The sequence below is a fragment of the Neurospora tetraspora genome (genome assembly GCF_033439725.1).
Source record: "Neurospora tetraspora strain CBS 560.94 chromosome Unknown B0H65scaffold_7, whole genome shotgun sequence".
Classification (NCBI taxonomy): Eukaryota; Fungi; Ascomycota; class Sordariomycetes; order Sordariales; family Sordariaceae; genus Neurospora; species Neurospora tetraspora.
This window is the reverse complement of record NW_026944389.1, coordinates 1,485,578-1,513,259: the sequence shown is the minus strand read 5'-3', so window position 1 is coordinate 1,513,259 and position 27,682 is coordinate 1,485,578. Positions and strand designations below refer to the sequence as shown.

Here is a 27,682-nt window from a genome sequence, read left to right as displayed (position 1 = left end):
GGTCCCGACATTCAAGGTCCTCAGATCGCCGTAGATCATAAAAAGCTCTGTTGACCCTCTCCTCCATATGTTGTTTCCTTATATGCATATAATATATGTATAAACCGTACCCAAAACACCAATGACCAAAAAAAGACATGAACCAATAAAAATATGTGTACACACACACAAAACACCAAAACTCGCTGTGCAATGCACATCGCGGTCTAGCATCCAAGAAGCCAAGTTACCCGTAAAACTGATAGAAACTGAAGAAAACACAATAACCGCCCGGCCCGCTTAACCCCTTTACACGCCGCCCTTTCTATGCCAACCCGTAAACACCTAGGATCATAACATGGCTTGCAACAAGGTTCACACATCCTTCTAGATGAAGGTAGGTACCTTAGGTACTACTCCATCACATCCAGCCCTTCTTGCCCTTCAGCCACCTCACGCTGTCGATACCCGCCTGGACTCTCATGCCAAACCGGGCATCCAGAACGAAGCCATCCCACTTGGACACCTTGTCCAGATACAGCTGGCACTCATCTGTCTTTTGCTTGCGGAAGGCTTCGACCTCTTCGGGGGCTGATGGCCAGGCCTCGGGGTTGCAGACTTCCATCCAGGCAACGGCCGCGACTTCGTAATGGGCTGCGGCGCCGCAGTAATCGTCTCTTGTAGGGCCCTTGAAGACGGATCTGAAAAAGCATATCAGTTAGCAAAATATTCGGTATCAAATCAGGTGAGAGAACAAAAAGAGACAAACATACCTATCAACCCCCAACAGAGGCTCCACCAACTTCCTCGCCTCCGCGCCCTTACCCAGCTGTCTCAACAGCGCCGACTCGGCCAGCAGTCCAATAGCTACCTCATCCTGCTCCAGGCTCTTGACATTCGCGACAACCCCCTTGTCCGCCGGCGCCGTGCACCGCTCCCAAGCCAGGTACGTCCGCGCCTTCTCCAGCAAGTGAGGCGGCATCCGCTTGCTGCCGTTCCACAAGTAAATCATCTCGAGCGCCGGACTGACGCAGATCACGTCCGCGAGATCCAGCCCGTACGCCTTGACGCGCTCCTCCCACTTCTGCAGCTTGCGCAGCACAAACACCTCGAAGGGCATCTGCTTGGCCATGAACCGCTTCTTGCCAGCGACGGTGGGGGCTTTGCGGAAGTACTCCTCGGCCAGCTTCTTGTGTTTGAGGGCAGCGGAGCTGCTAGCTTCGCCACTGTGGAACAGATCGCGGTACTGCTCCAGCTCGGCACAACCGGCGAGGTAGTAGTACAGCGCGTGACTCCAGCTGTTGAGCTCGACGCAGCGCAAAAAGTGGGCGGGCGCGGACTGGAATTCCAAAGCGTAAATGGAGTTCATGCTCAGCTCGAAATTGTTGAGCGCGGCAATCTGGCGCATCTTGCTGTCGCTGTTGGCGGCCAGCATGGCCAGGGCCTCCTCGATGCGACGGGCGTTGGCCATGACGCGGGCCTCTTCGAGCCGCCAGAGGCGCGAGTCCGGGTAGCGCTGGCGCATCTCGGCGAGCAGGGCGGTGCACTCGTCGCGGGGGTAGCCGACGGCTTCGAATTCGGCGCCCCCGTTGGCGAACTTGGAGTATTGCTGGATGTCGAGCTCGCTGGGGAGGATGTCGGCGAACGCGGAGAAGAGGTTGTAGTACTGGAGGAGGACGAGACCGGCCATGGCGCCGTTGATGTTGTTGTACTTGGTTGATTGCCAGAGCATCTGGACTCCCCTGTCGCGATCACCCTTGAAACCGATGACGGAGAGAAGGCGGGAGAAGGCTGGGGGAACCATGGAGATGATGAGCAGGAGAATACCGAAGCACATGCTTGCGCCGCTGTGGACGAAGATGTCAACGGGTGATTTGAAGATTGACCTATCGGCGCCGAACTTGTTCAGCTGGTCTAGGTGAGAGAATTGGGGTGTCGATGGTGTCGTAACTTCCGGGGAAGCATTCTGAGGCACGCTCTGCACGCTTGCCGCATCCGTGTCGAGTTGGAGATGACCCAATTTCTCGTCGAGTATCTCCGCATCTGCGGCCGTCTTCGCTACATTAGAAGCCGATGCGGACGCTGGTGTCTGAGGACCGGAAGGCTCTTTGGCGGCGCTGGCAGAATCTGCCACGGCACCGTTTTGCGAGGGAGTGTTTGCGCCTTTCGAGTTTTCGAGGCTGGCAAATTCCGAGTCGCTGAATGCACCAGGCATCTCGTCGACACTCGTCTTGGTTGACCTTGCGCTCGTGGTGATACCCTTCTTCTCCAATGTTTGCAGATACAGCAACTCCGAGGTCATGATACCGTCCAAGGTCGCGTACGCCTTTCTCAGTTTGTAGAATCCCTTGATTGCCTCCGTCAGACTTTCGTGCATCACAGCCACCACGGCGCCCATGAGTTGCGCCTCTGCGTTCACGAGCGCAAATTCAGAACCCGGAGGGTAGATGTGGCTTCCTCCTGATGCATGACCCTGGGGGTATACCGAACCAGCGTACACCCCATGCTTTTCCGCCTCTTTCTGGGCCTTCTTCATATCGTTCCATGCCCGTGTTTCCGTCTCCCCCAATCTGGTTGTCGTCTCATTCATGATCTCCTTTTCGAAACCCAAGATACTCCTCAAGAATGTCGACACGCCCAGACCAAGCTGGTGGAATGTCGAGGCATCTTCGCGCAATCGCAGCATTGCTTCGGCTCCGTCGATATCGTCGTTCATAATCAATGCTACTGCTGCCATGGCATCTTCAATGTTGTTCGCCTCCTGCTGGGCAGCGCTAACTGAGGCGGTTCTGGGACGCCCATGGTTGTGTAAGTGGTCGCGCAAGGAAGTAGAACTGGCGGCCGGGCTCGGCGCAGCACTTGGCGATTGTTTTGAGGGTGCGGACGATCCGCGGAACCAAGAGCGCAATGCAGACATTTTGGCAAGTTTCGGGTGGTTGTGTGACCCTGCGTTTTGTGTGGTGTGTGCGGTCGGGTCGTGTACTGTAACGGTAGCCGTTGAATTGGTGTTGCACGTCGCCGAGGACGGGAAGCGGGGGATGGGCACCGGATGCCCGGGTCGCCAAGCAAAGACCGGAGGTCCGGGATCACTTGTATGGTGCCGCCGGCGTCAAGACTTTTTGGTGTTGAAAATAGCGACAAAACCTACTTTTTCACAGGCCGAGGGAAAGGGTAAAAACAGCGAAATCCAGACCCCGCTCTGACAGAACTCGAAAAAAATAGAGACCGGAGGCAAGACCGATATATATACAGGGGTGCCGGTAAGCCCGGTCGGTGAAACCGGATCTAAGACGGTGCTGCAGACCTGGCAAAAACTGCCAACAAGGAAACCTGGGGTTCTGGGCGTTGCGCTTGTTTGGCGCTGACTGGGAGCGGCGCTGCGGCCCAAGCCGAGTGGGCGGACTGGTGCCCGGGCGGTTGTGGTGGAGATGTTGGATATCCTTTCAGCGCGATCCAGCTTGTCCAGGCATTCAGCGCCGGCCGGGACTGTGAGCGTGCAGACGCGAGAGAACTAGGTGGGAAGGTGGGGTTTCAGTTGACCACCGAAGGCAATGCCAATGGGAGGTCGTCGATGTCGAGGGAGATACGGTATGCCTGCCCGGCGATACGTATAGGAGTGTCGATATCAAGCGAACGGGTGAGGGAATGGTTTGGGGTATCAGTTGGGCGACCTGGCATGAACGGTTATGTAGGAACTTTAGAGGAGAAGGAGGAGAAATGCCGGAGGTTCGTATGTAGGTTTGTTGTCAGGTTCTCGTTCTTGGGCTGAGCTGCGGCTTGTTCCTGAAAGTGCGTCGAAGTCAGCCTTATTAAGATTCGCCCAAGTACGTGAAAGAACTAGCATTGCCCCGGAAAAAAAAAACGAGGGGAAAGAGGCGACGAGGCGTCCAAGACGGAGCTGTTAAAGACAATCGAAAATTCCCCGATGCCGTCCCTGGTTTTTACCCCTTGTTCCATTCCAGGAATCCAGGTTGCTGCCCTGGAACTTGGGACAAACGGTGTCATAAACTGTCATAGGTCCGATTGCCCGGGATTTTGCTGTTGTCTTCATTTGATACTGTGTCGTGTTAGTATCGGATACTGGAGATAATATCCAACGCAGCCGGCACGTCTACGCCGCGCGCTTCTGCACACCTTACGGTACAATGCAAGGTGAGCAAAGCGACCACATCTCGTATCATGACCCTCGGTCTTGCATTATCCGAGAATATGGTCAAGTTCTCCAGCCATGACGATCTATCAACTCAAGTGTCCAACAGGACGAATGGCCATGGGAAAGGCCAATCGATTCAAAGTGAGATTCGATGTAAGCGGATATCGGCATCTCATGTCGTGTTACCACTTGCTAACATGGCAGCCTCGAACTGGTTACCGCAATTGCTCGATTGGGCCGATTGTAGCAACGAGAGGAGAGAAAAGAACAAAGGTTTCAGAAGATTGGTTTGATGCCGCACCATACCAAAACAGCTGTTTGCAACCAGCAGGGAGTCCCTCTTGTCGTTTGTCACCAAGAGATGCCCTGGTGAGCTGACTCGTGCTCTGCGTACCTATTGACCTGGACATGTTAACTGCAGGCATGAAATGCAAGAATGAGAAGCCGTCTGCAATTGTCAGTATGGTTCGGACGGATGCGATGCCTAAATTGCAGCGTTGAATGTCAACTCGGCTGTGATGCTCCTCCAATGCAGACAAGAAGACATGCCGATGCAAGACACACCAAAAGCACATCGCAGCTCGGCGGGGTACCAAAGTGGGGCCCTTAAGCTTTCTGCCAAGACCTGCAAGGCATGGCCCGTGCTCTTGCCGCCCCTTGCTCGGCCAGACGCCAGCACGTCGTCCCGCTGCCGCCTTGGGGTTGGGGGCAGGCACTCCAGCTTGATTGCTTCCCATCCCGTCACTGGACGGAACGAACGACAAGATCTCAAGCTGTCACGACACGACCAAAGCTATCAACCACCATCCAACATTGTTTCCGCCAAACCGACGATTCCGATTTCCCTCCGCGCGCGCATAATACCAGACAACAAAGCGCATCATCACCACGACGCGACCAAAGCACACCGACGAGTTTGCCCGCCTTTCGAACGACCCGTCGATAATTCATCCGTCTAGCGTCATCAGCTTCAGTCCAGCTGGTCCATCCGACTCTCGAAACAGACACACAAAACACCACATTCACAATGGCCTCAACACAACCCAAGAACGACGCCAAGTCGACCGAGCCCAAGCCCGAGCAGCCCGTTCCCGAGAAGAAGACCGCCGTGTTGGAGGAAGACGACGAGTTCGAGGACTTCCCCGTTGATGGTTAGTCTTGCCTGCCGTGGCCAGAAGCACCTTTTGCGATGCCGCATCGCATCCCGAACACCACCGCATCACGAACCTCTTACATATCATACCATCACAAAACTTGGCCGCCCCTTCCCTTCACGTTGGAAGCGAGCTGTATCCGAAGGCTCCTACTCCTTGCGCATGCTACTAACACACCACATCACCAACGCCACCACTTACACCACCACCTTTCCCCTCCTCCTCCTCCTCCTTCCTGTCTTATTCCTCCTGATCCCTCACCTTCACTATCGCAAACCCCCAAGTCCCAAAGCTCACGCTGGATTAACCAGCCAGTTCCAAGTACAGACCATAAACTAACAAGTATACAACTCAACAGACTGGGAAGCCGAAGACACAGAAGCCGCCAAGGGCAACAACGAGGCCAAGCACCTATGGGAGGAGTCGTGGGACGACGATGACACGAGCGACGACTTTTCCTCGCAGCTAAAGTACGTTTCGAAATTTCCTACACCACAATCCACCCACCACCCACCAACCACCCTCTCCTCCCCCTCTTTCTCCCGCCTCGCCCCCTCTTCCTCTTCCTCTGGGAGTTGAGGTATTCCTCTCAGCATCTATGCTAGAGTCAAGCAGAGCAGAGCCCATATGTAAAGACTGCGCCGGAGGATACCCCTACACGGCGTACCAAGCGCGCTACTCACTCAGGCTTAAACTCAGACTCAGATTTTAAACCCCAAAGACTTTTCAGAAGGAACCATGCTAACACACATGTGTGGTAAACAGGGAGGAGCTGAAGAAGGTCGAGGCTGCCAAGAAGCGGTAATCGGAGGACTTCGGGCTTGTACGAAACATGATATGAGGGGAGAAAGGGGAGGAGGGCGCATCAATACAATATTTTACCGATTTCGATTTGGGGATTTAAGGTGATGGGCGACTCGCGGTTAAAGGCTCGGCAATGCCTTGCGAAGCTTCGATATGCGAGTGGTAGACAAGCTGACCCTTTGACTACGGTGTCATGGCTCGGAGACTTGGGGACGTGAGTGGTCGTTGGGTATCAACACAGGGCTGAGATTGACGTCCAAATAGACATTTGTCCCGAAACTTGGGGCATAAACTTGAACAATCTTACCACGAACCTGATTCATCAAGTTTATTCTCAGATCACACTTCGGACCATAGATGGACTTTAACTGTTTTGTTCTATTTATCGGCTTGAGACTCAAGTACCTAGAGACTAGCCCTGCTGATCCGTCCAAGGACCCTTTATCATCATTTTTGATCCATCAGTCATGATCTCCCACAACATCAGGAGGTATCATAGCATCATTATTTCCACACAGCCGCCCGCACCCGCTTCCATTTGAATCTAAGCAAGGACGAACTTACTGACGCTCGCTAAGAGCAACAACACCAGGGAGAGCCTTGCCCTCAAGGAGCTCAAGGGAAGCACCACCGCCAGTGGAGACGTGGCTGAGCTTGTCCTCAACACCGTACTTGGCAGCGACGGTAGCGGTATCGCCACCGCCAATGATGACGGTGCGGCCCTCCTGGGCAGCCTTGACGGCGGCGTCGAGGGTTTTCTTGGTGCCGTTGGCGAACTTGTCGAACTCGAAGACACCAGCGGGGCCGTTCCAGAGGATGGTCTTGGCCTCGTTGATGGCGTCGGTGTAGAGCTTGACGGACTCCTCGCCGCAGTCGAGGCCCATCCAGCCGTCGGGAATGCCATCCTTGTCCGTGGCATAGCCCGTGTTGGCGTCCGGGGCGAACTTGTCGGCCGTGATGTAGTCGACAGGGAGAACGATCTTGACGTTGTTCTTCTCGGCCTTCTTGACAAGGTCCGGGACAGTCTTGGCACCGGCCTCGTCGAAGAGCGAGGTGCCGATGGGGATGTTGTAGAGGGTCTTCTTGAAGGTGAAGGCCATGCCGCCGCAGATGACGAGCGTGTTGACCTTGTCGAGCAGGTTGTCGATCAGCTGGATCTTGTCCGAGACCTTGGCGCCGCCGAGGATGGCGAGGAAGGGGCGCTGGGGAGACTCGAGCACCTTGGCGAAGTACTCGAGCTCCTTCTTCATGAGGAAACCGGCGGCCCTCACGGGGAGGTCGATGCCGACCATGGAGGAGTGGGCACGGTGGGCAGTGCCGAAAGCATCGTCTGTGAGACCTGGTGTTAGCTGCTGCGCCCAATCTTAAAAGCCAAGTAGGCTGGAAAACTCACTGATGTAGACATCACCGAGCTTGGTGAGGCCCTTGCGGAACTCCTCAACCTTGGCCTTGTCGGCCTTGATCTTGTTGCCCTCGGCATCGGTGCCCTTGCCCTCCTCCTCGATGTGGAAGCGGAGGTTCTCAAGGAGAACAACGTCGCCGTTGTCGGCCTTGTTGACGATCTCCTCAACCTCGGGGCCAACGCAGTCGGGGGCGAAGGTGACGCTCTTGCCGAGAAGCTTCTCGAGCTCAGGGACAACGGGCTTCAGGGAGTACTTGGGGTTGGGCTTGCCGTCGGGACGGCCAAGGTGGGACATGAGGACAACGGCCTTGGCGCCATTGTCGATGGCATACTTGATGGTAGGGATGGCACCGACAATGCGCTGGGGGTTGGTGACCTTCTTGTCGGCGTCAAGGGGGACGTTGAAGTCGACCTGGAGAGGTGTGGCATGTTAGAACTTGAACTTTGTCTGATCATCATCCATATGAATGAATCACACAGCAACACAAGAGCTAGCTAGAGCTGAAGCTTACACGGATGAGGACGCGCTTGCCCTTGAGGTCGACGTCCTGGATGGAGAGCTTGTTGGAGAGAGACATGATGGCGGTTTGTATGTGACTAGGTATTACGAATTGGAGAGACGATGGGAAGATCAAGAAGGAGAACAAACACAGAGGATGACTGAAGGAGAAGAGAGAAAACTAGCTTGTCTTATTATCAACAGAATGGAAGCGAAGGGGGGGAATCAGGTGGATATGCGAAAAGACGCAATGATGATAGGTCAGCTTTTTATTGTTTCAATCCCGTTGCTTGGCCAATCTCTTTCAGAACTCAACAAGACGGAAACTTTTCTGTCAACGCCGGGGCGGTCCCCCGAAGAGTGGTCGCAATGGGAGAGGGGGTAAGCGAATCGATAATGGAGGGGTAACACCGAGCTCCTGTGGGGCCAATTCGCAAAGAGGGCGGGGGCCAGTGACGTCGAGGCATTTGCGGGTCTGCTGCTGGATGGGGTGATCCTTCCACTGAAGACCCTCTGGGCCTCTGGGGTCCTTCAACAACAGCGACGGCAATGACAGCCCGGCGGGCAGTATATGCAACACGGGATTAGTGCCAAAAGGGCTCCGATTGTCGCAATTGAACATGTTAAATCGGTCCGATATGCCTAGAGGCAAAGTCTAGACGGGGACTATTAGACGATCTCAAAAGTGAAAATTTGTATTCTTTAAAAGTTGCCTTTATTTTCCAGACGACAGCAGCAACCGCAGGAACTCCCGTCGCGACATTGACAACTTTGGACAGGCAGCACGAACATGCCTCAAGCTTCACATGGCGGTCAAGCATTCCCATTCCATACCCGACAACTTGTACCTATTCGGGAACATGACTACCTAACCTCGGAACCGGATCGACAAGTCGAGAATATGTCGGCTTCTTCGTCCAGTTCCTTCGACCCGGGTCGAAGTCGTACCATCCTTTCCAACGAACCCGGATTTCGGCTTACCGGGGAGGAATGAGAGACAACGTGATCAGTTTTTGGAAGTATAATAACCTTTTCACACGATCTCATGTTCGGAAGACTTTCATGTGTACATCTCCCGACCGCTTATTACCGTCTAACACGTTACGCTTTTGAGTATCGCGCCAGGTACATCACAAGCGGTCGGGTGTTGTTGACTATGTAACATCAGACAGTTCCATGTTTCAATTGAAGCCGGTCTAGCTAAATACAACGAAAGGAAAGGGCGATATCACCCTTGGTCAAAAACTCCAAGACGCCTTTAGGTCGGTTGGCTGTATGAAAGAAAAGCCGTGGTATAGTATCCTCCCCTAAGAACTCTTTTACAATTCCCTCCCAAAACACGGGGACAAAGGCAACCCGGCAGATGTACTGTTCCTCCATTCGTTGTGCGGATACTCGGTAGTAGGTAGGTGTTGCGCCGGTTGGCGACTTGTGATGATGGAATGCATGAGGAGAGAAAGAACCTTGATTTAGGCCAGACGAATGTTGGGAGAGCCAGATGCCGGACGAGTGGTGGTCTGTTGCACATCCTCGGCGGCATTGGTGAGTGAAAGGTAGGCCGTCCAGGCAATACCAACGGTGGAAACGAATGGCTATGTGGGCATAACGCTGTTAGCAACATCTTCTTTCCGAACTATCAGAACGGAGAAACTCACCAGCTGGAGCGACACGGGCATCAACCGAAAGTTGATAACCTGGACCGCCGGCCAAAGAATGTAGTTGGCCTTGAGCGTCGGCACATACATGTCCCTCATCTTGTCTTTTACGCCCCTCATTCCACCACCCTCGGCCAGCGTCATGGCAGTGAAGAAGCACACGAGACCAAAGGGCGCAAAGATGAGCTGGTCGAAAGCCACCCTCTTCAAAGCCGGCATGTAGGCGCTCTTCTTGGTGATGGGGAAGCATCTCTCGAGGAAGCCGAACCACTTGAACTGCAAGGGCGCCATACAGAAGCCGTACGCCATGAAGCGGACCAGCCGCTCAAAGTCGAACGGGGGCGGCAGGTCCCGCGACTCGGGGATCAGGTCTTGTTCGAGGAGGGGGTTCTTCCGGTCGAGCTCGTGGATCTCGTAGGCGACGGGGTCGTCGCGCGGGTTCGGGCCCTGGCCGGGTGGGTACTTGCGGAGGGCACGCTCCCGGACCGCCGTGATGGACTGGGCTACCGTGTCGGCGACTCCACCCAGGACCGCATTGGTCACCATCATGGTGAGCACTGCCATGGCGCCTCTGTTAGCATAATCGTTGCGCATGGCAACGAGAAGAGTGCGCGAAGTGTGAAAACATCGACCCGACTCGAATCTCGTCGCGTTAGGAGAATGGGACTTATTAAACGCACCAGGTCGTTCATTGTAGTACTGGTTGAACCGGCTCGTGAGCCGGGCGAGGATGGACATTTCGATTATGAAGATGATGGCATGCAATAAGGGCTACTCGTCATCATTGTTCAGTCAGCACTCGGTCGTTGTACTTGATCAGATCAACTGCGGTTCGAAAATATGCAGTTGGTGGATGTCTTTTTGCCAAGTGAAAATCGAGGTGGAATATGGATGTTCGTGTAAAAGGTGTGGGCACGCGAATCTTCCAGAACTTGGATTTCTGAAAGAAAAAAAGAGGAAGAGATGGGATGAAGCCAAAACAGAAAACAACACCTACAAAGCGGTCAAAGATATATTTGCTGTTCAACTGTCGCATCCATCGACGACGAGTGAGGTCCCAGGACATGACGAAGATCAGAAGAGGGAGGAGGCACGCACTAGGTGGCAACGGGAAAGGATGACAGATGAGTGACAGTTTCAGGGTCCAATAGAGAAAGGATCTGAATCAAGGTTTCTGGTTCGTGAAGTCAATCAATAGTCCGCAATGACACGGGTTCCAGTTGTCGGTTGTCAAGTACGACAGCCTAGACAAACAACACAACCCGTGTTGCTGGTTGGACTGGAAACCAAGAACTGATGGTCGACCAAGAGTTGTTGTCGATGCGAGTTGCGAAGAGAGAGGGTCGATGACGTCGGCCACTGGTCCCTTATCGTACGTAGCGCCCAGCGATAAGCAGCTAGCGCACAAGGCGGACCCGATCGCAGTGTTGACGACCCAATCGATTGCCGTTGCCTATTTCTTTCAATTCGGAGATGCCACAGCGCGTTCCACACGTTGCGTCGTGATGGCGATTGTTGTCGGGCAAGTCGGCGGAACAGATTGACAAAGAGGAAGATGTCGAGGTGAGAATTCAGGGACCAACCGAGTTGACACTTTGCCCTTTGCTTTCATTCGTTTCAGTCACCAGCCGCGCGTCGGGTTGCTTACATACATTCATGTGCCCGCGGGGAGCGGCTGCTAGAGTTCGGCCAGATGCCATGAGACGGAATGCTTGGCTCGCATTCTCATCTTCTTCAACCGGCTGCTTCACAAGTTTCTATCGCATCTCTGAGAAGGACTTCATGCACATGCTGCTTCTCTTCAGCAGGTCCGACACGCAGCAACAGCAAGCAGCAGCACGTGGCTAGCGGTGGACTGTGCTTGTGGCAGCTTCGTCTGCTTAAACCCTAACCCTGCTCGGTTTGAACCCGTCCTTCCACACCAGACACCTTCCAACCGACCGTCCCATGAGCTGATGAAGACTCAGCAGTGAGTGAGTGGGTGGCATTCATACCTCTAAAGTGCAAGCTTGTGATGTCCTCGATGGTCTATTCGGTCAGGTAGGTATGTATCATCACAAACAGATCAGAATATCCAAGTGTCTTTGGTCAGATGACTTGAGTTACCTACTTATGCCCGCCTGGGATCACCAACACCAAAACAGACTGGCCATGTCTCTACTTATTTTGACAGCAAACCCAGCTCCTTAAAGTACTCCCCGAGCCCTTCAAAATCATCAACATCAAGTACCGCACCGATATACCCATCCGGCCTCACCACCAACGTCCTCCCCTTCTCCGGATCGATCTCCAGCCGCTCATACACCCTCCCATGTCCCTCATGCACACTCTCAGCATCCGCCAACACCCGCCAGTAATCATACCCTTCACTATCGCTCCAAGGCCTAAAGACCTCATGCAAATCAAGTAGTTCAACCTTGTCGCGGTCAGCACTATGCACTATGAGCACCTCCACCGGCGCTGCCTCTCCTCCAGCTGTCAAGGCTCCCAACCCATCCTCCGAATCAGCAAGATACTCCCCCAGCTTCTGCACATTTGTCGATAAGTGCTTGTGGGTAGCGATATCCCCAGCAAAAACAATAACCCGAAAACTACCCGTGGCTTGTAACCGCCTATGAATCCAAGCCGTGATGCCATCCGCTTGGTAAACCGCCTGAAAATCCGGTAAACGTTTGCCGGGGACCAAATCGGCTTTGAGCAAACTCGGCCCTAACTGTTCCGCCGTTTCCACACCCCTTGGGAGTTGTACAGCGCACGAGGGAGGATAGCGGATCGATAATCCCGTAGTGAACTTCATGGCGCGCAAGAACTCCGTGTCGAACTGCGCCGAGGGAGCGGCGAAGAGCTTGAGGTAGCCTCTGTCGAAGGATATCAAGTCTTGGGCTACGGGTCGGCGCTCGGATTCGTACGTCGCCAATAACTTGCTGGCAGCCATGGAGTCAAGAAGCTGGGTTTTATCCCTCTGCTGCAACACCAGTCGCAACTTCCAACCAAGGTTATACGCATCCTGAATACTAGTATTCATCCCCTGCCCCGCCTTGGGCGAGTGCGTATGGACTGCATCTCCCACCAAAAAGGCGCGCTCGTTGTGGCGCGAGAAATGGCTGCCTACGCGCTGGCCGACCCGGTAGGCGGACCACCACGAGACCGAGCCCACTTCCAAAGTGTAAGTGGACATGATCTTGCGCGCGGCGGAGATGATGCGGTCGAAGGTGAGGTCCTTGGGGTCTGAAAGAGAACTGCCGCTCTCGACGGGGATGTACAGCCGGACTTCCTTGTTGCTGCGCGGGACGAGGAGGATGGTGCCCGTGGAGGCGCGGAGGTAGCAGACGCGGCGGAGGTCGGGGAAGTTGGATTTGGGGATTAGGTCGACGACGCCGAAAACAGAGTCTGTTAGGTCGCCTTCGAGTTGGACTTGGAGTTGCTTTCGCAGCCAGCTGTGAGCTCCGTCACAGCCTACGATGTATTTGGCTCGGATTCGTTCTTCGACCTCTTCGGCATCCCCGTTCGCGGTCTGCTAAGGCCTGTTAGCAATATGTGGCTCACTGTGCTGGTGACATTGGATGTTCTCACATGTGGTGTTGAGTTCTCCAGGATGTTCGAGGCCCCTTCGGATTCAACCTGCGTCTTGACCAAGCGCACTTCAACTGGATAAACTTCATCCTCACTATGCAGCGAGGACTCATCGATCTTGACTTCGACAGGCTGAGTATCATACTGGATCGTGATGTTCTTGTGGCCTAGCAGGTTTTGCTGCATGTGGTATTCGACTCTTGCTGTTCGAACGGTTCGACAATCAGCAAGTGAATGGAATCAGACACTCGAAAGAAAAAAAACATGAAGCACCTACATTGTTGCAACATCGTCTCCCGTACCTTGCCCAACTCCTCCACTTTATCCTGTATCAGCTGCTCCCTCTCGATCCCACTTTCGCCGCCGTCCTTCTTTTGGCCCCAGATGGCTATTTCTTCCAGTCTCCATGATTCTGCTGCGATCTGAGGTCCGATACCGTACGAGTCAAAGATCTCGTTTGTTGTTGACTTTAGCCCCTCGGCTTTCCCTCGCCGTGTAGGCACGGCTTTCTTGTCAACGAGGAGGACGTTGATGTTGGAGTTTCGGAACCAATTGGCTAGGGCCAGACCTATAAGGAGAATGAATGTAAGCCTATGTTCCGCCGTTTTTGAGGATTCTGGAGTTTGTTCTTACCGGCTGGTCCAGCACCAATAATGAGAACATCTACTGTTTTGACTTCACTCATCTCGAACAACAACCTTTGGTTGTTTAATGCGGAGGACATGGATGGTATGAGAAGCTCAGGCGAAGTACAAGTCATAAGCTACCTCTAGTCAATACCTGTGGAAAGACGAGCAGTTCCATTCATGCCCGCCCTTCAGCCCCAAGCACATTTGTTTACTCCGAGCGTCTGCAGAGACCACGACATAAACGCGGTGTACAATCCCGGCTGGGCCCAGTCAATGGTTTCGAGTCGGCTGGCTGGAACCTTGATGGTTGGATAAGCCTGGAGCACATCATGTTCACGGATCATATTCCCAGTTAGTAAAAATGCGGAAGCATCCATCACAGCCCTGGACGGTTCGTCGTGTCTGGGTGTCTCAGTTCCGAGCCAAGTCTTCCAGATGTTTGTTTGACCATTTGTTTTTCAATTGGAAATTCAACGTCACCGTGTTGAAAGAGGCGTTGGGCAATTCTGCTGGAGAGTCAAAGGAATCCAATGTTGAAGTGGATAGAAGGAATGTTCATGTTGTGACGGGACAGGTGCATGGATTTACAGGACACGGGCAGGAACTAACCTGTTAGGTCTGTCCGATTCCATGATCCGTCACAAAGGGTGTACCTATCTGGGAAGGAGAGACCAGCTCAACGTCGTACAAGAAAGGATAGTAAGCTACACAGTTGAGGTGCAGGTAACCCCTCATTTTTGTAGTTGCACAGGAAGACCCTGTCCACAGCAACCATCGCCGCTTCCTCCAATGGGTACGCAACCTCCATCATCATTGTCTCACTCACTGCATTCCCTTGCCTCCCTTCAACTCACCAGCACAGCAACGAACCTGTGCCCAGACGGATATGCTCCCGAATTGGCGATCTAGAATTTACACCGTGGTGGCGTTGACTCTCCAAGCTGAAGAAGCGGCATATTGAACGCTCTGGTTCCCTTTTCCTCCCTTCAACTCACCATGGTGGCGTTGGCTCTCCAAGCTGAAGATTGCCATCTTCGCCGGGCAGCGGCATATTGAACGCTCTGGAGACTACCTACCTCTACTGATCAACTCCTGCTCACAGGAGCTTTCTTTTGAACACCATATCTCCCTTCGGTACAGTGTACTGTGTACCTCTGCCTACTCATCCATCACCATCACCAGAAGTCTGACTATCCGACCAACTGCCTTCCATCATGGACACCATAGGCATGGGGGTCAACGTCACATACGCGATCTCTGTCCGCATTACCTCTGGGCTAGGAAACAAACATTCGGTGTAGAATGTCGATTACATCACTACTTGAAAAGGGTTCTTTGTTTCGGGCCAGAAGTCTCTGCGGCAAGCACATCATCATCGTCCAGCTAATGTGCAACGATGGACAGCCAGGCAGTCTCCTGAATGTACCACCTTGCATGTACGGAATCGAGAGGTCGATTGGGGGAAAAACTCCCGCAGGATGGCCACAGGAGAGCACAACAGGAGGCTGATCGGACCTCGTGGGCTCAATACTCCCCGTGTTGACGGTGGTTTATAAGGTAACACACATCTTCTCCATCAAAGACACATCAACACCAATTTTCAGGATAAGTCGGCTTCAACACGACAAACCCGAGCATCACTTGTTACACCTCATCACATTCAACAATTCAAAACCGCCACTTCACACCCGTTGTCTTACCACCTCAACCCAAGTACAACCCACCATGGCTCAAGTCCTACCTTCTCCCGGTGTTGAATCACACCCTTTCCACCAAAACACCAAAGACGGAAATGTCTCCTCCTTCAGCCCAGGGGCACCATCCTCCATGTCCGTCCCCCGAACACTTCCATCCCTGCTCTACCACCACCACCACCACCAGCACCACCACCTTTCCACCCCCTCCTCCTCCAACACTTCCTCCGCCTCCGACATGCTCGACATCCGCTCCTCCTCCACCTCCCTCCTCGACACCCTCGACACCCAAACCCTCTCCTCCCTCCTGCAACCCCCCGGCCGCAAATCCCTCCCCTCCCTCCTCCTCTGGGACGAAAAGGGCCAATCCCTCTACGACTCCATCCTCGCCACGCCTTCTTACTATCCCTACCGGGTCGAGAACGCTTTGCTACAAAAACAAATCGGCCACATCGCTTCCACCATTGCCTCTTCGACCACCGACATCCTCGTCGAGCTCGGGGCGGGAAATCTCTCCAAGACTGCTTTGCTTCTTAGTGCGCTTGATCAGTGTTTAGAAGACTCTTCTTCTTCAGGTTCATCAAGAGCGGGTTTGAAAAAAATGGTCTACTACGCCCTAGACGTCGACCACACCCTTCTCTCCTCCTCCCTGCACCAACTCCGCAAACATACAGCCCCAGCCCTAAAAAACATCGAACTCCGCTCGCTTCTAGGTACCTACGAGGATGGAGCGCGCTGGTTGAGTCAGCCGGACTTGGCGCCGTACAGGAAGACGATGGTCTGGTTGGGGAATAGCATCGCCAACTATGAAAAAGATGAGGCATCCGACTTGCTGGCCAAGTTCACTACCTGTAGCCAAAATGGTTACGGGATGCAGAACTTGGCCGGTTTCCTGTTGGGGGTAGATGGTTGTTTGGATCAAGAGAAAGTGGAGAGGGCGTATAATGCGCCTGGGGGAGAGAATAGACGGTGGGTGTTGCATGCTTTGGAGGCGGCTGGGGAGCAGCTACAATTACAGCCCCGAGATTCAGATATGTTTGACGAAAAGAACTGGAAGTTTGAGGGCAGGTGGGATGGGGAGAGGCAGCGGTATGAGAATTACTTGGTTCCGAAGAGAAAGTTGGAGGCGGTGGTTACATGTAAGGGGGGGAAGAAAGTGCCCCTGGTGTTGGAGGAAGGAGAGAAGGTGTTTGTGTTGGGGAGCGGGAAGTGGACGGCGAGGGATGTGCAGGGAATTTGTGAGGGGCCGGGACTAAAGCTAAAAAAGAGTTGGCATTCTGAGGGGGATGATTATGGTGAGTGAACCTTCTTTATCGGTACAGTTGGACTGATTGATGATTGTGCTAATAAATATTTGATATGGCAGGTGTTTACTGGCTGCAGCCGGGGAAGAAGAGGCTTGATAGTGGGATTGAGATGGAGGAAGATGAGGAGTAGAGGTCATAGACTGGGGTCGGTCTAGATGTTGGGGGCGTAACGGCTTTTACGATTGGGATGAATGTCAGATGAAATGCTAGGTGTGTAGGTATTCATCACATCGAGACGAGGGTCAACACTGGCTAGTACAAGGAAAGACATTGGAGATACAATGGAGTTAAGGAGTTTGGGCGTTTAGCTTTCTAGACATTTCGTTCAAGGGAATCGTGGAACTACATACATCATTCAAACCAACGCAACCTGTGCAATTACTCGCCTGCCAGGCCCTGGACCTTCTTCCACTTGGGCCTTATAAGGTCCCGCTTCCGCAGCCTCTAATAACTCCAAGTTCCCTCGTGGTCAAGCGGTATGTGGCGGGGCCAGATAAACATTACTCGTTGCGTGGTAACGGTGGTACAGTTTTCGTAGGCGTGTCTAGAGTGGACAGGTTCGACCCTGCTCGAGGCCGCTGAGCTTTTTTTTTTTTTTTTTTTTGTCTTCTTTTTGCACTTGGAGTTGCTTCTGTTGATCAGTGTTGAAATTGGCTTTTTTTCTTGCACTGGTTGCTTGTGATGATAATAAACTGTGGCCTCTGTAGTACTCTAGTGACCACAAGTGTTTGACGACAAGCGAAGATCAAACCACCTCTAGGTTTGCCGAGACACTATCATCCATTCTCTCTCAATTCTTCATTTGTACATAGTCTAACAATTATTATGTCCTATATCGCTGTGTTACTTGTTATTACATCAAACCAACATTCCACCTTTTTTGTTTCCCTTTCTTTTGTTTATATCGCACAACCCGAACTCTAGATCCCCGTCCACGTACACGCCTTCACCCCGATTGAGCAACATGTGAATCTTCCTCACTGTCCATGTTTCCTCCGTTTCCAAAAGTGTCGTATCCAATCCTCTGCACCCGCTCCTCCTGCCTTCCCGTACCAGGACGGCTACCTCTCTTCTTTCTAGCAAATGGCGGATGACTCAACTGACTGTCTTTCAACTGGCCCTCCTTCATAATGAAGCTAGCCCCAAGAGCCAAACACCCAGCAACCAACGCATACAACCACACATACACAAAGCTCCTCGTATACGCCCCTTTCACCACCTCCCTCAACCAACCGGGTAACTCCCCAATCTTGTCAATATTCGACATCACCTCCTTGATGATATCCATTCCTCCCGGCATGCCATCCAACTCTTTTCTGAGTGTCTTCTCAACAACCGAGCTAATGATCAAACTCGCTCCGCTTACCCCGAACAGACTTCCCAGATTCAGACTCAAGTAGAAGCCCGACGTGGCAACCGCCACCTGACTGCCCCCATCACCAGGCTTCTTCCCCATGTTCTCCAAAGCAGAAGTCAACCCAATAAACGCCGCCGACAAGCTTACTCCAAAGCCAACACCAACCGGGAACCCGTACCCCGTTTCCCACCAGTTTGTGCCCCCTTCCCCTCCTCCTCTCCACCTCAGCCAGATGGCAGTAAAACTGACATCCGAAAGCACAACAGCCACCACAATAACCCACTTATACAACCCCGTCCGTTTAATCACCACCCCGCTCACCAGCCCACCCAGCACCGTGCCCACGGTGATAAACAGCAGTCGCATCGCGACTTTGACCGACGAATCCCCGTTCACCAACCTGAAATAAAGCGGAACGCTGGTGAAAAGCGCCATCTGCGCCACTGTTTGCAAAAACTGGATGGCGTAGGAAGAGAGGACGTTGCGGGTGAGGAATAAAAGCCGTAAAGGGAGGATTGGTTCGCGCGCCCAAAAGGATTCGATTAGTAAGAAGAAGGTGAGGGATAAGAGCCAGAGGGAGAGGGCGGTTATTGTGTAGGGGTCTTGGAGGAAGGTTGCAAGGGAGGAGATGGAAGAAGAGGTGGAAGAGGTGCTGGGAGGGTGTTGGATCCGGTCGAGGAGGAGGAGTAGGGAGACGTTGGAGAGACCGAGGGCTAGGGAGCCGGAGAAGTCGATTCTTTTGAGCTTGGATTTTGCGCTTGAGGCTGAGGAAGAGGGGGTCGAGACTGAAGAGGAGGAGGGTGACGACGGGGAGGGAAAGGACATCTTCCACCAGATGAACAAGAGGCCAAATGTGTTAAGCGGCACTTGGTAAAGGAGCGACCAGCGCCAGTTGAAGGTGTCGGAGATGATTCCGCCCAGGGAGGGACCGATGGCGCGGCCGACTTGGTTGATGGCGTAGACGTAGCCGCGCCAGACGGCGACTTCGCGGATTGGGACGAGGTCTTGTGTTTTTTTTACCCGTTAGATTTGCCGCCAGTAGGGATGGTAGAGACTGAAGGAACTTACCAACAATCAACGTAGAAATCAACACCGTAATCCCAGCATTGCCCACGCCACACAATCCCCTCCCCAGCAAAACACCCCAAAAGGAAAACCCAGCACCGGCCAAAACACCACCGAGGATGTAAAAGATGTAAGCGATGATGAGCATTAGCTTTCTCCCGTAAATGTCGCTCAACTTTCCAAACAACGGCTGAGTGACGATGACGCCGATGATGTACGAGGTGATGATCCAGCTCGCTGAGCTCAGCTTGTCGAAATCGCTGGCGATCTGGCGGAACATGGCCAGGAGGATGGCGCTGTCGGAGTTGACGAGGAAGACGGCCAGGAGGAGGACCAGGTTCTTCCTCCATTGCCCGCCTGAGAGGTGGTGGGGATGGTGGTCATAGTGGTTTCGGTCGGGGTGGATGAGCGTTGAGGCAGAAGAAGGGGATAAGTCGCGATGATAGAGGGAGTCATCTCTGGTGAGTGTGGTGGCCTGGCTTTCTTCGTCTTGATGGGGGTGGAAGTTGGCCTGGGGTTTGATGATGCGGGAGATGGCTTCGGCTGTGGTTATTGATAGGGAGGAGGCGGAGGATGATGATGATGTCAATGGTGGTGTTGGTGGTGGGTGGAGGAGCGAGGTGTGCTCGTCGATGGCCTCAACCGCGTCGAGCGCGTCGGCTTCAGGCCGCTGTTCGTTGAAGCCAGATACGTTCATCTTGCTGGCTTGAGCTATAACCCATAGACAGCCCTGAACTCTAAATCTGGGGTGCTAGATCCCTCTACTCTTACTACCCACTTGTCTGACACGCTTTAACCCTGGGGATAGCACGGATGAAGACAGGAGGGATGGACACTCTGTGCAGTGGTGCTTACTCAACTACGCTGTTGAGGTGCGATTTTCTAGGTTTCCATGTCGTTGTGCAACTACTGCTGTTGGGGTGCGATTTTCTAGGTTTTCCATGGCGTAGTGTCTTACAATGAATGTCTAGCTGAAACTAGATGAGGTCTCAGATCGATCGAAGAAATATTTCCTTGCCCCCTCCAGTTCCGTGGCCGGTTGTGAGAAGGTTGTCGCTCTTGCTATTCCTGTGGTGGAAATTACGGACTTCTGTGCTTGATACCTCTTGCTTTGTCCAAACCACGTTCCTTCCTTTTGCACTTTTCTCGAATTCGTTCTTCTTCATTAGAGGGTTCAGTGCGGGTCGGCTCATCGGACAGCCGATCGTGCCTGGCCCCATTGTCTGCCGTAGAGGCAACCATGACAGCGAAGGCTTCCTTTGCTGCCATCAGAACGTCGAAGGAAATTGTGATCGGCATCAAGCACTTGCTACTCTTTGTACCTTCCCTTCCTCATCAGTCCAATACGGCTGTATGATGTGGTCCTCGGTGTGTGTATGGTGTTGGGAAGATGTAACGAGGTAATAAAGAGCAGGATGGCTAATCCTAACTTTCCTGATGCCTTTAGCCTGTCCACCTAGCAACTGTCAGCTTTGATAAAACGATCTTTTCATTGGTCCTGTTCTGTTTGGCAGCCTTTGTTCTCTGATAATGACTCGAATCCCTTTCCCACCCCTTTTGCCAGCCAGCCAGGCAGTCAGCCAACCAATACAACGAAGCATGTCTCATACCTGAGCAGACCTCACTGTGGTGAGCTTGAGAGGCCATTGGACAGGAGCTGCTGGAGGAAGTGATGATTTCATCGTTGTCGTCGAGAAGAGAGTCGACGCGTCCACTCCACCGTGTCCGGCCTTTGACCCGTCAGGTACACAGTCTCAGCCCTCCATCTTCACACTCATATGGTCGAATTTGATGCCCAACAAACAGCTTGAAGAAGCAACTCTTCAGGACTGGGAATATCCATTCAAGAGAAGCAAAATGGAGTGGGGGTCTGAAACCCACGACAATGCAAAATGTTTGCAGTCATCACCACAATGGCTTGGAATCGCCCAAGACCGACTTTCGTGTAACGTAGCATGATACCAATAGTCTGGATGGTATGGGCAGAGAGTCTCGCAAGGATGTCGAATTACTAGCTCACCTCACACATGCCCTTGACCTCGGCCCTCAATCGGAGCGCCAAGAGGGCGCCAAGACGCGCCAAGACAGACCTCGGCCCTCAATCGGAGCACTATAACGTATATAGAAATGTAAATTTATACTGTGCTCGCTTAACAATAATTAACGTTGGAGAAACTATAGTAACTACCTATTTAAGACTAATATTATTTATATAAGACTAGTTCAGAACTAGTTATAAATAAATTCATAAATAATAGTTATAAAAGCTATTAATTTATACTCGTTTATTTTCAAATTACTAAAAATAATAAATGAGCGCCTATTTTATATTAGTATTAATTTTGAAAAATTAGTTTGAAACTAGACGCGAACTAATTCAGAACGAGTCTACCTATTGAAATTTTATAAAGATTTTATCTAAAAACTTTTGTAAGAATTACCTATTGATTAATATTGAAATTTAATATTATATTTAATTAAATATTATATAAAGAAATTATTTCGGAATTAATTAATTCTTAAACTGTTATTATAATTAAAAATTATATAGGAATTAAATTAATGAAGTATTTAACGACTAATTCCGAACCTGTTCCGTATATATATTTTACTTCTTATTAATATTAAATTTAAATTATTATATGATTTTAATTATTTACTATACTTATAGCCTAATTAAAACTAGTCTAATTATATGCTATAATAAATAATTAATCGAATTATATACTTAATTTGGAATTAGTTTAAAATTAGTTATATTGTATCATTTTAGTCATTTATTACAAATCTCGTAACCAATACCGATTTTGGATTAGTTTAATGCAATATATAAGCGGCCAACTAATTATAACTGATATTATTATTTAGATTATAATAGGACTAAAAGTTTATAATCGATACCGAATTAATACTAAATCTATCCTATATCGATTTACGTCTTAGGTATAATTATTAGTTATAATGATAAATAGGTATAATTATTAATAAACCAATCTCAAACGACGACGACCATTCCAATCAGCAAATAAAAGAAATAATTAAAAAAAGGTATAAATTTCAAATAAATTCCCAAATTAATTGAAATTAATTTTTATTTTAATATTCATCCACTTCCTCTATCTTCAATCCTCTTCTATTTCTACCCAAAATAAATATAAAACTTATTTACAATTCGTTCACCTCTAACGTACTATAATACTAGCGTATTAATAATTAAATACCTTTAAATATTATATAAAGAGCGATAATAGTAAAAGGTTAAAAAGCCTTCTACTATTTGACTAAAATAAGGTAAATACTAATTTATATTTAGTTTATAACAAATTCGGAACCAATTCTAATATAAGATTCTTAGGACGGAAAATTATTTATTTATTTAAGTAAAGTATATTACCGAGTTTGAATTAGTAAAGATTTATATACTAATACCGTAAGTGATTATATTTAATATTCCCGAATGAATTTATAATTAATTACGAATTAATTTAATAATAATTTTATAACCAAAATACTTTTTTAAAGTATATTAGGCAGCATTGCAATAAAAGAAGTAAATTCTATAAAATCGTTTCCTAAAATAGTATTAATAAGAATAATATTATAAAGAAGGGGTTTAAATTGAGTGTCGAAATTTATTAGGAAATTAAATGTTCGTAATTAAATTATAATTAATTATAAATAAACTCGGGATTAATTCCTTATAACCTTTTATCCTTAGCTTATTAAATATTATAATAATTCTCTTACTAGCAAAATTACAACTGTCAAAAAGGAAATAAAGAAATTGCTATCTACGAAATAAATAAAAAAGCGGTAAAAAGCCTTAAGACGATTAGTAGAGGCAAGAGCCTTAAAAGCGTAAAGAGTAAAAGAATATATAGAAATAAGGGATAATAAAGTCTTATCCCCTTCGTTACCTTTATAACTTAATAAAGGTTAATTATAGTTCTGTTTAAAATAAATTCCTAATTAATTTTACATTAATTATAGTTTAGGGTCCGGATATCCTTTCGATTATAATAAAATAATAAATAGTATTAACAATGATATTTACGACAGTTTATCTCTCTTTAAAGAGATATATAATCGGTTATTTACTTTTATAAAGAAAATATTAATTCGGGATCAGTTATAAATTAGTACTACTACCTCCGAACTATTTAATTAAAGGGAGGATATATTAATTCGAAATTTATTACGAATTAGTATTATTACTCCCGAGCTATCTAATTAAAGGGAAGAACCTTTATTTAATTAAGAAGATGTAGAATTTATTTAAAACTTATTGCGAATTAATATTATTACCCCTAAACTATTTAATTAAAAGGAAGTAGAATTTATTTAAAAATAATTACGAATTAATATTATTACCCCTAAGTTATTTAATTAAGGAGAGGAATTTCTATTTAATTAAAGAGAGGTAAAACCTATTCGGAATTTATTACGAACTAATATTGCTACCCCCAAATTACCTAATTAAAGGGAAGTAGAGTTTGTTCGGAAACGGTTGCGAACTAATATTATTATTCCAGAATTATTTAATTAAGGGGAGGTAGAATTTGTTTGGAAACGGTTACGAATTAATATTATTATCCCCGAATTATTTAATAAAGAGGGATTTTTATTTAATTAAAGAGAGGTAGAACCCATTCGGAATTTATTACGAATTAATATTATTACCTCCAAATTATTTAATTAAAGGGAAGAACCTTTATTTAATTAAGGAAAAGTAGGATTTATCCGGAATTTATTGCGAATTAATACTATTACTTCTCCGCTTTATTATTTCTATAAATAGTATAATAAGAGACTTATAATTTTGTTCGAAATAAATTTTTTTAAAAGTAATTTAAAGATGAAGAATTAAGTAAATTATTCGTTAAATATTATTTATATTTATTAGGAATTTATTCCGAACTAATTATATACTAATATTAATTTAAAAATTAATTATAATATTATAAAGCGGTAAATAATTAAATTTTATAATTGGCTAGATATTCGTATAGTATTAATTAAGTGTCCTCTTTATTAAAGACAGAGTAGGAAATGTAAATATTTTATTAATTTGCAATTAAAATGAAATTTATTTTGAATTATTATAGGTTTTATTCCTATTCGTTCTATTTAACCTTTTTACTTAGTATAGTACTTTTTCAAAATTAATCTTGGTAAGCCTATAGAATTAATTTAAATATAAAAAGATTAGAATACGGATTAAATAAAAACGGGTCTAAAATAAGTTCCGGATTTATAAGGTATTAATTTTTATAATAAATAAATTATAATCTAAGTAGGCCCTACTCGTATATCGACTCGTATTAGAAAGCCGAAGGTTAAAAATTAAATAGAAGGGTTTTTTATTTTATATTTCTTTAAATATATTAATTTACATTTAGTTTTGAATTAGATATTATTTAATTTATATACCGCTTTTATATTTATATATATATATGTACTTTAACGAATGAAGCTAAATATATTAAATTACTTTGTAACTTATTCAGGACTAATAGTATTTAAATTTAAAATTAATAATCCTAAATAAAAATAAAAGAATTTAAAGTAAGCATTCGAACCTGTTCGGATCTCGTTCAGGACCAATCATCAACTAATTCTTCTAATAAATTAATTTATAATTAGTTTTAAATTAAATATTATTTAATTCATAAACCGCTTTTATATTTATATATATATATGTATATATATTTTAACGAATAAGGCTAAATGAATTAAATTAGTTCATAATTTATTTAGGATTGGTAATATTTAAATTTAAAATTAATAATCTTAACTAATAATAAAAGAATTTAAAATAAATATTCGAACTTATCCAGATCTCGTTCGGGACCAATCCTTAACTAATTCTTTTATAATTAAATAAAAAAATTTTTATTTTAAAAAATTATATAATTATAAAAAGGTTAAATAATTTATTAAAATTAATTTTATATACCAAATTCATTCTAAATTAGTCTGGAATTAGTACTATATATTAGTAAGTAGGATTAGGGCTATAAATAATTTGTCATTAATATTATATAACTTTTTAAAATTTAAATAATCTTTTTCGAAATTGAATTTTTTTTCCAAAACTTCTTCCTTAATATTTTAAACTTATTAAGAAGTTTTATATAAACCCATTTATCCAAAACTAATTCGTTATTTATTCTAAACCAATTCTCAATATATTTTTTACTACTTTCAACTCCTATATTTCTTTCATCTATAGTAACAATACTATACCTAACCTATCCAAAACTAATACAGAATTTAAATCTATTATTAAATAGAAGAATCTTATTAAAAATAACAATATAATTAATTTTATTATAACCTAATATAATTAATACAACGTAATTATTAAATGTACTGTTCTAAATTTAACCCATACAAATAATAGCCTTATAAATTAATATTTCATTAATTTATTTATTATTTTATTAAACTTATTTAAGACTAATTCAAGATAGGTTTTGAATTTAATTTAATTTAATGAATCTAGGTCAACGAAGTTGGGCCGTATTGTATATTATTAAATAGAAAGAATTCCGAATAAATAGTCAAAATAGAACGTTTAATTTATATATCTATCCTCCTAGAATACTTAAAGATATCTATTAGTAGCGTTAGGTATATAATTAATACGGAAACTCTCATCCCTAGTATAATTGAAAAGCCGTACCAGGATATAAATCAAAGTTAATATAAATTAATCTTAAGTTAATTCTATATTTATTTCGGATCTAATATAATTATTTTAATTCCAATGTTATAAGGAGTAAATAGGGAGCAAGAAATTAATAAATTCTATTTTTCTCGGCGGAGCTCCTTATTATTATTTCGTCTTAATTTATATAGGATTTAAATATTATTAATATTTCGATTCGAAGATTTAGGAACTTTATAAGAATAGTAATTCTCATAAAATCGATAAGAAATTTATCGAAATAAGGTTCTAAATTCAAATGGTTAGGAATAATAGCTTAGTAGGAAATTAAGTAATATTATAAGATTTATTCTATTTTTAATATAAATTAATTCTAGACTTAATTAAGACTTATTACCAATAAATTTTATTTTTAGATTTGTATTAGCCGCAATTAACGATTAGTATAAAAAAGGCTATTTTATAATTATTAATAGCTACTGCTTCGTATAATATAATTTTACTATAAATAATAATAACTAATTAATTAAGAATTAAATATAAACTAATTCTTTTAAAGGGGTAGTATAATAGTCAATTTATTTATTCTTTAAAATATTTAAATTAGAAAAGCGGTTCGTAAAGCTATTAGAATCATTTTATACCTCAAAAATATTATCCTTCTTAGGTATTAATAAAGCCTATTTTTAATAGAATTACCTAACCGCAAAAAGTAATTAAAAAGGAGAATTATACCGAATAGTCTTCTAATAATTAACGCCGGAAATTATATAATATATATTAACTTTTTTTTTAGTTCTATTCTATTTTTGAATTAGTTCGAGACTAATTTAGGTTTTAAGTACCGATTATCCCTAAGGATAAGGAAATATAATACAATTTAATAATTATAAAGTAATTTAGAATTATTATATTCTAATAGATCAAAATAATATTCGTTATATTATTTTTACTTTTTACGATCTTTATTACTACCCTCGCCCCCTACTATTTAAGATACTACAAAAAATCCAAGAGGAAATTTCCTACCTTCTTAGCCGGATTAATAATCCGAATATTATTTATAATAAATTTGAATTAAATTCTAATCTAATTTATATTTAGTTCTAAACTAATCAAGACTAAATTCCTTCTTATAGTTAGCCTAACTCGGAATCCCTTCTTTTAAAAATATTTAGCGAAATAGAATAAATTTACTATTCATAAATTACATTCAAATTATAATAATATTAAACAATTATAACTTCTTATTAAAAAGTATCGAGTAATTTATTAGCCGCTTAGTACTTCTAATATTATCATCGCTTATTAGTAGCAAGTTCGATATAAGAACAATTCTAATCGAATAAAAATTTTTCAAATTTTTTTTAAATTAGTTCTATATTAATTCTTAACGAGTTTAGAATTCATAATTAATATATTTATAATATATTTAGCATTTTTTCGACGATGGTAAAAACTTTATTATCATCTACTTCTATAAAGACCAAATAGAATTTTTTAGAAAGGATTTACTTAAATCCTTTCACTTGGATATAAATTATAAATACTTTTTAAGGAAGGATAATTGTAAAATTATATAGGGTACTTATTTTGAATTAATATAACGAAATATATATTTAAATTAATTTTAGATTAATTCCGTACAGGTTCTTTACTAACCTTAAACTAATCTTATCTTTTTTATAACTATTCCTCTTATTAGAATCCTAATAAACTCTAATATTACGTTAATATATTA

The 27,682-nt window shown here is 45.9% G+C and overlaps 7 protein-coding genes across 7 annotated transcripts; 2 read left to right on the top strand and 5 right to left on the bottom strand.

Moving 5' to 3' along the window:
* Positions 1 to 400: 400 nt before the first annotated feature.
* On the bottom strand, positions 401 to 2,896 carry B0H65DRAFT_432666 (uncharacterized protein; the record flags this gene model as incomplete). Its single annotated transcript, XM_062825020.1, has 2 exons — positions 401 to 680; positions 753 to 2,896. The coding sequence occupies 2 exons, from the start codon at positions 2,894 to 2,896 to the stop codon at positions 401 to 403; spliced, it is 2,424 nt and encodes an 807-aa protein (XP_062678407.1).
* Positions 2,897 to 4,837: 1,941 nt separating this feature from the next.
* On the top strand, positions 4,838 to 6,447 carry B0H65DRAFT_475253 (putative 26S proteasome complex subunit sem-1). Its single transcript, XM_062827297.1, has 3 exons — positions 4,838 to 5,283; positions 5,645 to 5,756; positions 6,052 to 6,447. The coding sequence occupies exons 1-3, from the start codon at positions 5,160 to 5,162 to the stop codon at positions 6,089 to 6,091; spliced, it is 276 nt and encodes a 91-aa protein (XP_062678406.1). The 5' UTR covers positions 4,838 to 5,159; the 3' UTR covers positions 6,092 to 6,447.
* Positions 6,448 to 8,499, bottom strand: B0H65DRAFT_475249 (phosphoglycerate kinase). The gene is made up of 3 exons (XM_062827296.1): positions 8,005 to 8,499; positions 7,484 to 7,904; positions 6,448 to 7,420 (listed from the first exon to the last, which is right to left on the bottom strand). The coding sequence occupies exons 1-3, from the start codon at positions 8,068 to 8,070 to the stop codon at positions 6,651 to 6,653; spliced, it is 1,257 nt and encodes a 418-aa protein (XP_062678405.1). The 5' UTR covers positions 8,071 to 8,499; the 3' UTR covers positions 6,448 to 6,650.
* A 961-nt stretch (positions 8,500 to 9,460) lies between these two features.
* On the bottom strand, positions 9,461 to 10,712 carry B0H65DRAFT_511316 (uncharacterized protein; the record flags this gene model as incomplete). Its single annotated transcript, XM_062828474.1, has 3 exons — positions 9,461 to 9,583; positions 9,647 to 10,417; positions 10,644 to 10,712. The coding sequence occupies 3 exons, from the start codon at positions 10,710 to 10,712 to the stop codon at positions 9,461 to 9,463; spliced, it is 963 nt and encodes a 320-aa protein (XP_062678404.1).
* A 1,095-nt stretch (positions 10,713 to 11,807) lies between these two features.
* B0H65DRAFT_433795 (FAD binding domain-containing protein) lies at positions 11,808 to 13,904 on the bottom strand (the record flags this gene model as incomplete). Its single annotated transcript, XM_062825092.1, has 4 exons — positions 11,808 to 13,160; positions 13,220 to 13,422; positions 13,497 to 13,787; positions 13,853 to 13,904. 4 exons carry the CDS (start codon positions 13,902 to 13,904, stop codon positions 11,808 to 11,810), a joined length of 1,899 nt encoding a protein of 632 aa, XP_062678403.1.
* Positions 13,905 to 15,465: 1,561 nt separating this feature from the next.
* On the top strand, positions 15,466 to 17,323 carry B0H65DRAFT_288447 (histidine-specific methyltransferase). Its single transcript, XM_062822976.1, has 2 exons — positions 15,466 to 16,837; positions 16,909 to 17,323. Exons 1-2 carry the CDS (start codon positions 15,574 to 15,576, stop codon positions 16,977 to 16,979), a joined length of 1,335 nt encoding a protein of 444 aa, XP_062678402.1. The 5' UTR covers positions 15,466 to 15,573; the 3' UTR covers positions 16,980 to 17,323.
* A 472-nt stretch (positions 17,324 to 17,795) lies between these two features.
* Positions 17,796 to 19,968, bottom strand: B0H65DRAFT_551786 (major facilitator superfamily domain-containing protein; the record flags this gene model as incomplete). The annotated part of the gene is made up of 2 exons (XM_062829844.1): positions 17,796 to 19,210; positions 19,275 to 19,968. 2 exons carry the CDS (start codon positions 19,966 to 19,968, stop codon positions 17,796 to 17,798), a joined length of 2,109 nt encoding a protein of 702 aa, XP_062678401.1.
* Positions 19,969 to 27,682: the final 7,714 nt, after the last annotated feature.